The 12,474-nt window shown below is 42.6% G+C and overlaps 1 protein-coding gene across 1 annotated transcript; it reads left to right on the top strand.

The window, feature by feature from the left end:
• The first annotated feature begins 2,228 nt into the window (after positions 1-2,228).
• On the top strand, positions 2,229-10,808 carry LOC123750187 (histone H1-delta-like). Its single transcript, XM_045732308.2, has 3 exons — positions 2,229-2,248; positions 4,472-4,603; positions 10,211-10,808. The coding sequence occupies exons 1-3, from the start codon at positions 2,229-2,231 to the stop codon at positions 10,806-10,808; spliced, it is 750 nt and encodes a 249-aa protein (XP_045588264.2).
• The last annotated feature ends 1,666 nt before the right edge of the window (positions 10,809-12,474 follow it).

Below are 12,474 nucleotides of genomic sequence, written 5' to 3'. Positions count from 1 at the left end.
AGCTTGACCACATTCCCTCCACCTGCTACTTCACTAGTCATCAACCACAGCTTGACCACATTCCCTCCACCTGCTACTTCACTAGTCATCAATCACAGCTTGACCACATTCCCTCCACCTGCTACTTCACTAGTCATCAATCACAGCTTGACCACAGTCCCTCCACCTGCTACTTCACTAGTCATCAACCACAGCTTGACCACATTCCCTCCACCTGCTACTTCACTACCCATCAACCACAGCTTGTCCACATTCCCTCCACCTGCTACTTCACTAGTCATCAACCACAGCTTGACCACAGTCCCTCCACCTGCTACTTCACTAGTCATCAACCACAGCTTGACCACAGTCCCTCCACCTGCTACTTCACTAGTCATCAACCACAGCTTGACCACAGTCCCTCCACCTGCTACTTCACTACCCATCAACCACAGCTTGACCACATTCCCTCCACTTGCTACTTCACTAGCCATCAACCTCAGCTTGACCACATTCCCTCCACCTGCTACTTCACTAGTCATCAATCACAGCTTGACCACATTCCCTCCACCTGCTACTTCACTACCCATCAACCACAGCTTGTCCACATTCCCTCCACCTGCTACTTCACTAGTCATCAATCACAGCTTGACCACATTCCCTCCACCTGCTACTTCACTAGTCATCAATCACAGCTTGACCACAGTCCCTCCACCTGCTACTTCACTAGTCATCAATCACAGCTTGACCACATTCCCTCCACCTGCTACTTCACTACCCATCAACCACAGCTTGTCCACATTCCCTCCACCTGCTACTTCACTAGTCATCAATCACAGCTTGACCACATTCCCTCCACCTGCTACTTCACTAGTCATCAATCACAGCTTGACCACAGTCCCTCCACCTGCTACTTCACTAGTCATCAACCACAGCTTGACCACATTCCCTCCACCTGCTACTTCACTAGTCATCAACCACAGCTTGACCACATTCCCTCCACCTGCTACTTCACTAGTCATCAATCACAGCTTGACCACATTCCCTCCACCTGCTACTTCACTAACCATCAACCTCAGCTTGACCACATTCACGGACTGAAACTCTACGGTCACTACTCACACAAATCATCTAGACATTACAAGCAACAGTGTTAGGAAATACGTTCTGACAGACAGACAGACGTTCGGAAACGTCTCTGTCTGTCTGTCTGTCTGTCTGTCTGTCTGTCTGTCTGTCTGTCTGCCTGTCTGTCTGTCTGTCTGTCTGTCTGTCTGTCTGTCTGTCTGTCTGTCTGTCTGTCTGTCTGTCTGTCTGTCTGTCTGTCTGTCTGTCTCTCCGTTTCTCACTCTGGCTCCCTCCGTCTGTTGTCATGTCATGCCAAGATATATCAAAGTAAGATAGAGCAGAATCAAAGAAAATCAGAGCAGCAAAACGAGTATATGCCTCAATGAGACCAAAAAACAACAGAAGCAGTATAGAAATCCCTACAAACAGCGCACAAAAACAATAATGTGTTTTTACCACTAATCCATTGACCCCAGGCAGGGGTCGATGGATTATTAACCAGCTTAACACTCCCTCCCCTGACAGTATTGTCCATGGAATCACCAGAGCCAGTACCTGGGTGGGAATCCAAAGGAGCCCTGTAGAGATGAATATTGTTTAAAGTCATTGACTCGCATGGAGATCGAATTACAATTAATAGGGAAACAAATATAGCAAAGGGTGACAAGAGGATCCACAAAATATTGGAATAACAGAAACGAAACTGACAAGTGTATGTTGGTGGTAACTGACAGGTGGTGGTTATGTGGTAACACAACTGCTCCAACTACGCAGGAACTTCGAGGAAGTGAAACTGTCGGTGGAACCTGATCAGCAAGAATACATAACATACTTGCAATAACATTAGCGGGACATGAAGCTAGTCGTAGCAAGGGCTTACAATCCCAAACCACAAAAGAACTAGGGAAGAATACGATAAATGCTACGAAATGTGCCTCAAAGAAATTGAAAAAGAATCGTCAGTGGCAAATGGGACGAGAAACACGATTCTCATAATTAGGGATTTCAATCACGGAGAAATAATCTGGATAAATAGGGACATCCACGGGGGTGATGATACATAGAGCAAACTGGCTGATAGACACAGTGGAGAAGAACTTCATGAAAGAACATAATACAGAGCCAAGAGGAGTGTAGGGAGAGGATCAGCCACCAGCACTAAGACTTTGGGTTTGTCCAAGATGAGGCGGATGCTCAGAAGGTATAGTTTGGGATGCCCCTAGTGGTTAGTGATCAATGCATCATTATACCGGTGGTTAGTGATCAATGCATCATTATACCGGTGGTTAGTGATCAATGCATCATTATACCGGTGGTTAGTAATCACTGCATCATTATACTAGTGGTTAGTGATCACTGCATCATTATACTGGTGGTTAGTAATCACTGCATCATTATACTAGTGGTTAGTGATCACTGCATCATTATACTGGTGATTAGTAATCACTGCATCATTATACTAGTGGTTAGTAATCACTACATCATTATACTGGTGGTTAGTAATCACTGCATCATTATACTAGTGGTTAGTGATCACTGCATCATTATACTAGTGGTTAATGATCACTGCATCATTATACTGGTGGTTAGTAATCACTGCATCATTATACTGGTGGTTAGTAATCACTGCATCATTATACTGGTGGTTACCCGCCAAACACACACCGGAACTACGACGTTGGTACAACGTTCGAATGAAATTTAGCACCATCTAACCAGTTATAACCACCAATATAGCAAATTGTAACAACGTTCTAATACGTCGTTAACACGTTAAGCCAAGTTGTAGCAACTTTATTACAAGTTGTAACAAGCGGAAAATAGAGACAGTTTCGGTTTGTGTTTCCAGGGTAGTGATCACTGCATCATTATACCGGTGGTTAGTGATCACTGCATCATTATACTGGTGGTTAGTGGTGACTGCATCATTATACTGGTGGTTAGTGATCACTGCATCATTATACCGGTGGTTAGTGATCACTGCATCATTATACTGGTGGTTAGTGGTGACTGCATCATTATACTGGTGGTTAGTGATCACTGCATCATTATACTAATGATTAGTGATCACTGCATCATTATACTGGTGGTTAGTGGTGACTGCATCATTATACTGGTGGTTAGTGATCACTGCAACATCATACTGGTGGTTAATGTTCACTGCATCATCATACTGGTGGTTAGTGATCACTGCATCATCATTCTGGTGGTTAGTGATCACTGCATCATCATACTGATGGTTAGTGATCACTGCATCATCATACTGGTGGTTAGTGTTCACTGCATCATTATACTGGTGGTTAGTGATCACTGCATCATCATACTGGTGGTTAGTGATCACTGCATCATTATACTGGTGGTTAATGTTCACTGCATCATTATACTGGTGGTTAGTGATCACTGCATCATCATAGTAGTGGTTAGTGATCACTGCATCATTATACTGGTGGTTAGTGATCACTGCATCATTATTCAAGTGGTTAGTGATCACTGCATCATTATACTAGTGATTAGTGACCACTGCATCATTATACTAGTGATTAGTGACCACTGCATCATCATACTAATGGTTAGAGACCACAACATCATCATACCTGAATACGTAATAGAGCTGTAGGAATGAGATAGACTAAGAAACACGTTGAGGAAGATGAGAGACTACGGCCATTGAGGACTTCATTAAAGTGAGGGATTCTTCTAGTTAATATTCAATGAGAAAACTGAAGGAAAAGAAGAGAACTGAGATGAAGAAAGTAAATGCTCAGAAACAGGCAGATGAAACTGAGCTGAACATCCCACTTAAAAAGGACTTGGACGAGAGAGGCAACGCTAATCCTCTGGTTTAATAAGTGCAAAGAAAATAGGTGCAAAGACGAAATAGGTGAAAATAGGTGCAAAGATTCAAAGAAAATACCCAAAAATACATGAAAAAGTAAAGAGATATGGGAATAGAGGGAAACAGAGATGCCTTAATTAAAGAGAGACATTGATGAATGCACCAAGAGGCAGGAGGGAAGTTGAGTTATAATCATATATGGGAAGAACACAGAGACCATATAAAAAGGTTCAAGAGAGACACCAGAGAAGTCTCGTGGACACCCCGTCCTCAGACCAAGTCCATTCCATCCAGCGGTCGACCCCAAAGACGCATTCATCAATGTTAACATACTGTTCTGTCAAAATAGAAATTTCTCATATATAAATTAATATTGTTAAATGTTAGTATACGGTGCATATTTAGGCATTGGTTAGGTTTGGTTAGGTGTTTAGGTTCTGTTGACGATTATTTGTATTTGTAGTACGTGGGTGAAGCATTTACAGCGTTGTGGTTCGAACACAAGTCGTCAGCGAAGCACTTATTCGAGAAGTGTTCGGACGCCATCAATTGTGAGTCGTTTTTAAACCGTTTTTCATTCATAAACAGCTGGGGTTTAGCGGGTGCATGGAATGGTCTTTATGCCTTTGTTTATGAGGACGAGCTGCCTGTGGAAAACGACAAGGAAGTACGTGAGGAACTCTACAAAAGATTTCTGGAGGTCTTGACAAAGAAACCAACGTAGGTACCAGAGTTGAGTAAACAAAGATAAGACGAAATAAAACGACGATGCAAAGATAACAGTTCATGCCAAAAACAGATGAGGACTGCAGAATGTTACAGGAAGAACTTAGTAAACTCAAGGAGTGGACAAACAAATGGTTGCTGGAGTTAAATTCCAGCAAGTGTAAGGCAATGAAGACCGGGAAGGGAGACAGTAGACCAGAAGGTGTCTACATCATATATTTAAGGTAACTGCTAGAATCAGAGAAAGATTTGTGAGTAAAATTCCCACACTAACATCAGAGACAGACACAGGCAGGACGAGAACTCCACCACACGGAACACTTACCAACATTTGGACACATTCTAGGTAATCTACACAGCTCTTCTTAGACCACTGCTGGAATATGCAGCACCGGCCAGGAATCCATATCTTGTGAAGCAAAAACTAAAATTGGAAACTTAAAGAGGTCTGAGACTAGACTAGTACCAGAGCTAAGAGGGTTAAGTTATGAGGACAGGTTGAAAGATCTGGACCTCACAATCCTGGAGGACAGAACAAAACAGAGGAGAAATGATTACAACATACAAAATACTGAGGGGGAATAGGGAAAGTGGACAAGAATCCTCTCAAGTTGAGAGACATTAGGCCGAGAAAACAAAAGTAGAAGCTGGAAAAATATAGGAGTCGAAGAAATTTAAGGAATTACTCGTACCCAGGAGGCCTGGTCGAGGACCGGGCCGCGGAGAAGTTGAGCCCCGAAATGATCGCCAGGTAAGGTACCCTGTACGCGTGGTCAACACGTGGTATGTACAGAGAGACGCTCTTGTACAAGCCACCTACACCTTGGGGTTAGGCCAGCTTCTACAAGGAACGCAACAGCCACGACAAGGCTAGGAGGCGGGGGCCAAAAGCTAGAGCTCAGTCCCCTCCCGTAGTCACTGACAGGTAAACAATGATAAGTAATTACACACTCATCCTCTCATCATGCTCTCACTCAGGGAGCCGGTCGGCCGAGCGGACAGCACACTGGACATGTGATCCTGTGGTCCTGGGTTCGATCCCAGGCGCCGGCGAGAAACAATGGGCAGAGTTTCTTTCACCCTATGCCCCTGTTACCTAGCAGTAAAATAGGTACCTGGGTGTTAGTCAGCTGTCACGGGCTGCTTCCTGGGGGTGGTGGCCTGGTCGAGGACCGGGCCGCGGGGACACTAAAAAGCCCCGAAATCATCTCAAGATAACCTCAAGATAACTCACTCACTCACTAACTCAGCTAATACACCAGACAGTAAATCCACTGTTCTACTCCTGTCTCCCAGCTGGCGTGCCCACGCTAACTATAGTTTTATGCGCCTCTTCCGGTAAGTACCTTTGATGTTCCGAGAGAGAACCAGCTGGCAGACAGCAGGCGGGGCTAAAATGGTTTGTGATGTCTGTGTCTGCCTGATCTTTTTTGTTCTTTGTCTGCTGAATAGTCTTTCCGGCTGGGTGCCTGCTTTTGGTAATTTTTTAGTTATTATTTTAATAATAATTATTTGAGTGTTTATATTATATATATATATATATATATATATATATATATATATATATATATATATATATATATATATATATATATATATATATAATATGATCTTTTATTGAATTTTATTTGGGTTTCATTGGACTATTATTGGATAATTGAAATATCAACTACCCAAAATTCATTTATATTTTTGGTCTGACCCGCTAGAAGCTTTTCGTAAGGGCTTCTTACATGCTCATAGACTTGTTTTCACTTAACACTACACTTATGATACTCTTGATATATTGTGTATGATATATTTAACCTACATCTTGCTTTTATTCCTTCTGAAGATGTATTAATATACGAAAGTACTTAAGGAAATTCCTGTTTCAATTCTTTCTCTGTGGTCTGACATTGTCACATTTTTCTTCAAGTGTTAAATTTCGTGATTTACACACACAAACACACACACACACACAGGCTCGGAAACCTGAACACCAGTTGATTGACAGTTGAGAGGCGGAACCAAAGAGCCAGAGCTCAACCCCCGCAAGCACAAATAGGTGAGTACACACACACACACACACACACACACACACACACACACACATACACACACACACACACACACACACACACACACACACACACACACACACACACACACACACACACACACACATATATATATATATATATATATATATATATATATATATATATATATATATATATATACATATATATATATATATATATATATATATATATATATATATATATATATATATATATATATATATATATATATATATATATATTATTAAATATGACCGAAAAAGTATGATTAATAATTCTAACACGAATTTTCTCGATCTTTCTTACGTTTCTTTTCACTGTTGATGGTAATTCAAAGATCAATTCTCAACATATAATGGTGTACCTCTTAATGGAGCCCTGTTGCTTATGCATCGTTAAACAACAGGGCTCCATTAAGAGGTACACCATTATATGTTCCATTCAGGAACATATAATCTCTTCCCACAAACAAACCATCACCAGAGAAATCTTAGCAAACAACACAGAAATCATCGATAGATACAGCGATAGCAGGCGGCTAGACGTCTGCGAGGCACTACACATCAAGAAGTCAACACCAGCAATCAACAGCCAATTAATGCACAACTATATTCTACCCACTTCAAGACTCCGTTCCAATATAGAAGCATGAAAAAATATGGACCAATAGGCTTTCTTCAATTACTTCCATTCAATACCCATTGTTTCGTGTTCTGTCTTGTGTTTGAATTTAATACCCATTCAATACCCATTGTTGAAAGTTTGTTTTCACCTCATCCACCTCACCGAAATGTAGATATAAAATCGAAGATGTGTAAGCTCTATTCAGTTTCAGTTGTGTGTTTGTAAACCAAAGTCTTTGAAAATGTAATAAGTTTTGCGAAACGCGCTCAAGTGTCGCGTCAGACTAGAAATAAAAATGAATTTTGGAGAATTGATCTTTGAATTACCATCAACAGTGAAAAGAAACGTAAGAAAGATCGAGAAAATTCGTGTTAGAATTATTAATCTTACTTTTTCGGTCATATTTAATAATATATGTCTACAGGAAAGACTGCTACCAATATATATGTATATATATATATATATATATATATATATATATATATATATATATATATATATATATATATATATATATATATGAAAACGAACGAGCTTGTGGGAGTATGGAAAGACAAAAATGCCCTCTATTTCAATCGCAGGCAAAATCCCCTTCAACCCACAAACCCATTACCCCCATAAACCCATCCCACTGCTAAAATAAGAGTCCCACGACCCCTCTTCACTACCCCCTCCCCCATTACCTCCATTAGGTGCATCGCGCACCAGAGTTGCCCTCAAGAGTGCCATCTTTATGGCGCTACTCGCCCGTTCAGCTGCGGTTCTCGACAGAGAGAAAATATGGAATACGGTTCACTGTTGGTCTTTAAACTCTGATGGCTGGTGGTGCAGAGTTTCTATTTTGAGAGGAAACTATGATATTTGGAATCTTGGTGGTTTGAGTGGTATGTGTGTGTGTGTTCAGGGGTTTGATGACATGTGCTGTTGTAGGTGTAATAGTGTTGTTGGTGTAGACCTGTGTTGTTGGTGCACACCCTGTGTTGTTGGTGTAGACCTGTGTTGTTGGTGTACCTCTGTGTTGTTGGTGTACACCTGTGTTGTTGGTGTACACCTGTGTTGTTGGTGTACACCCTGTGTTGTTGGTGTAGACCTGTGTTGTTGGTGTACCTCTGTGTTGTTGGTGTACACCTGTGTTGTTGGTGTACCCCCTGTGTTGTTGATGTGCCCCCTGTGTTGTTGGTGTAACCCCTGTGTTGTTGGTGTACCCCCTGTGTTGTTGGTGTACACCCTGTGTTGTTGGTGTACCCCCTGTGTTGTTGATGTACCCCCTGTGTTGTTGGTGTGCCCCCTGTGTTGTTGGTGTACACCTGTGTTGTTGGTGTACACCCCAGTGTTGTTGGTGTACACCTGTGTTGTTGGTGTACCCCCCAGTGTTGTTGGTGTAGACCTGTGTTGTTGGTGTACACCCTGTGTTGTTGGTGTACACCTGTGTTGTTGGTGTACCCCCTGTGTTGTTGGTGTACCCCCTGTGTTGTTGGTGTACCCCCCTGTGTTGTTGGTGTACCCCCTGTGTAGTTGGTGTACCCCCTGTGTTGTTGGTGTACCCCCTGTGTTGTTGGTGTGCCCCCTGTGTTGTTGGTGTAGACCTGTGTTGTTGGTGTAGACCTGTGTTGTTGGTGTACCTTCTGTGTTGTTGGTGTACCCCCCCCCCCTGTGTTGTTGGTGTACCCCCTGTGTTGTTAGTGTACCCCCCCCTCCTGTGTTGTTGGTGTACCCCCTGTGTTGTTGGTGTACCCCCTGTGTTGTTGGTGTACCCCCTGTGTTGTTGGTGTACCCCCTGTGTTGTTGGTGTACCCCCTGTGTTGTTGGTGAACCCCCTGTGTTGTTGGTGTACCCCCTGTGTTGTTGGTGTACCCCCTGTGTTGTTGGTGTACCCCCTGTGTTGTTGGTGTACCCTCTGTGTTGTTGGTGTACCCCTCTGTGTTGTTGGTGTACACCTGTGTTGTTGGTGTACCCCCTGTGTTGTTGGTGTACCCTCTGTGTTGTTGGTGTACCCCCCTGTGTTGTTGGTGTACCCCCCTGTGTTGTTGGTGTACCCTCTGTGTTGTTGGTGTACCCCCCTGTGTTGTTGGTGTACCCCCCTGTGTTGTTGGTGTACTACAACTGTGTTGTTGGTGTACCCCCTGTGTTGTTGGTGTACCTCCCTGTGTTGTTGGTGTACCCTCTGTGTTGTTGGTGTACCCCCTGTGTTGTTGGTGTACCCCCCTGTGTTGTTGGTGTACCCCCTGTGTTGTTGGTGTACTACACCTGTGTTGTTGGTGTACCCCCTGTGTTGTTGGTGTACTACAACTGTGTTGTTGGTGTACCCCCTGTGTTGTTGGTGTACCTCCCTGTGTTGTTGGTGTACCTCCCTGTGTTGTTGGTGTACCCCCCTGTGTTGTTGGTGTACCCCCTGTGTTGTTGGTGTACTACAACTGTGTTGTTGGTGTACCCCCCTGTGTTGTTGGTGTACCCCCCTGTGTTGTTGGTGTACCCCCCTGTGTTGTTGGTGTACCCCCTGTGTTGTTGGTGTACCCCCTGTGTTGTTGGTGTACTACAACTGTGTTGTTGGTGTACCCCCCTGTGTTGTTGGTGTACCCCCCTGTGTTGTTGGTGTACCCCCCTGTGTTGTTGTTGTACCCCTGTGTTGTTGGTGTACCTCCCTGTGTTGTTGGTGTACCCTCTGTGTTGTTGGTGTACCCCCCTGTGTTGTTGGTGTACCCCCTGTGTTGTTGGTGTACTACACCTGTGTTGTTGGTGTACCCCCTGTGTTGTTGGTGTACCCCCCTGTGTTGTTGGTGTACCCCCCTGTGTTGTTGGTGTACCCCCCTGTGTTGTTGGTGTACACCTGTGTTGTTGGTGTACCCCCCTGTGTTGTTGGTGTACTACACCTGTGTTGTTGGTGTACTAAGACATCTGATAATGTGTTGAACAGGACTGCGAACCATCCCAAGTATTATGAGATGGTTGTTGCCGCCATCACATTCCTTAATAATAGTCAAGGCTCCTCTCATCAGGATATTCTGAAGTTCGTCGTCTGTAATTTTTCGGTTAACGAGAAGGACGCTGACATCCATCTGAAGCTGGCTTTGAGGCGAGGTGTTACTTCAGGCGCCCTTACACAGGTTAAAATTACTGGTCGGTTAATGCATTTTAAAGTCAACAAGTGCTCTGATGAAGCCAAGTTCAAGGCTTCAGCCAAGAAGGCGGCAGGAAGGAATTTCTCCCATGAAAATGCTTTAGCAAACAATCTTCCTGAGAAGACTGCTCGCAAAAGGCATTCTAAAAAGAAACCATATAAGCTTGTTAAAAATTCTATCGTTGAGGCCTTCCTGATAGAAAAGACAATGGCCGACATCAGGATGAAGAGAAGTATGGAGTCCGGAGGCGTCCAACAGGTCAAGAGTGTCGCGGCTACCACACCACAAGCTGCTGCTGGAAGCCAGCCTCAAGCCTTCACTCAGCCAAGTCTTCATCATATGGATCAAGACAGTTTTTTATATTCTTTAGGTTTAATTCCTAGGAAAACCTGAACTGTTTTACCCTCGGGCCAGCAAATATTTTAATGTACATGTTACCTTCATGTGAAAATAAACATATACATTTAAATTTTTATCAACTTTGTTTTTGTTCTGACCATTTATGACTAGTTATAATGGGAAAGCATATATGGATGTCACAGTTGCTTCAGCTTCATGTGTAAAGCCCAGAGGCTTTAATTAATACAGATAAGAATAAAGGTTATCTGTTTTAAACGTGGATTGGACATGTATATGAGTGGGATTCGGTGGTTATAGATCGGAGCTGCCTCGTATGGGCCAATAGGCCTTCTGCAGTTACCTTTATTCTTAGGTAACTGCAGAAGGCCCATACGAGGCAGCTCCTAACAAAGTTAATTACCCTAATTAGAAATCTTTATGAGTGGGATTTGGTGGTTATAAATAGGAGCTGCCTCGTATGGTCCTTCTGCAGTTATCTAAGAACAAAGGTAACCGCAGAAGGCCTATTGGCCCATACGAGGCAGCTCCTATTTATAACCACCAAATCCCACTCATAAAGATTTCTATTTAGGGGGATTAACTTCGTCATTCTTCGTTAGACGCGTTCAAGTGAATTTATATCCATTCTATAGTGCAACGACAAAAGCTGAACTGCATAATCTAAATGGGGCCTAACCAGAACAAGACCAGGTGTCTTGTTTCTAACGCTTCGATTGATAAATCCCAGTATCCTATTCGCCTTAATACGAACATTCATGCATTGATCTTTTGGTTTTAAGTTCATACTAATCATAACTCCCAGTTCTCTTTCGCAATCCGACTTCGCAATCTCTACACTAACTAGCTCGTATCTTGTAACTATCATTATTATTTAGCCTCAAAACTTTACATTTATCAGCATTAAACTGCATCTGCCAATCTTTTCACCATTTCAAAATCCTATTTAGATTTACTTGAAGTGATAGGGGGTTTGCTTCCGTGTTTATTTCTTTACCGATTTTTGTATAATCGGCAAACTTCCAAATGTTGCTACTCAACCCTGATTCTAAATCATTTATATATATATATTATAAACAACAGAGGACAGGTCCCATGAGAGAGCCTTGAGGCACTTTACTTACAACATTTTCCCACTCTGACTTGACCCCATTTATACTAACTCTCTGTTTCCTTTGGTGTAGCAATGCAATAATCCAACTTAATATAGCACCCCTAATACCATATTTTTAATCAGTCTTTCACCTGACACTGTATCAAAAGTTTTGCTAAAGTCAAGGTACACAACATTACAATCCTTACCACTATCAACTGCCTCAACTATGCTGGAATAAAATTATAGCAAATCTGTTAAACATGAACGGCCATTTGTAAAACCATGTTGCGAATCATTTATTAATTTATGTTTTTCAAGATGAACACGAATTGTACTTGCAATTATCGATTCACGTAATTTTCCCACAATAAACGTTATGCTAATTTCCCTATAGTTTGACGTAAGTGATCTATCTCCTTTCTTAAAAATAAGTAGCACATTAGCAACCTTCCATGACTCTGCACTATGCTTGACTCTACGGATTTATTAAATATGGTAGACAGTGGCTCGCAAAGCTCCTCTTCGCATGCTTTAAGCACCCTGGCAAACACTTCATTCGGCGCTGGGGATTTGTTTGGTTTGAGTTTTATTATTTGTTTAATAACA

Source organism: Procambarus clarkii, chromosome 6 (assembly GCF_040958095.1).
Source record: "Procambarus clarkii isolate CNS0578487 chromosome 6, FALCON_Pclarkii_2.0, whole genome shotgun sequence".
Taxonomy (NCBI): domain Eukaryota; kingdom Metazoa; phylum Arthropoda; class Malacostraca; order Decapoda; family Cambaridae; genus Procambarus; species Procambarus clarkii.
The sequence above is the reverse complement of the archived record's forward strand: the minus strand, read 5'-3'. Positions and strand labels throughout refer to the sequence as shown.

Coding starts and splice junctions, on each gene's coding strand:
- LOC123750187 (XM_045732308.2), top strand. CDS start 2,229: ATGAGGCGGATGCTCAGAAG. Junction 2,249..4,471: donor ATGAGGCGGATGCTCAGAAG/GTATAGTTTGGG, acceptor ATTCATAAACAG/CTGGGGTTTAGCGGGTGCAT. Junction 4,604..10,210: donor GTCTTGACAAAGAAACCAAC/GTAGGTACCAGA, acceptor TGTGTTGAACAG/GACTGCGAACCATCCCAAGT.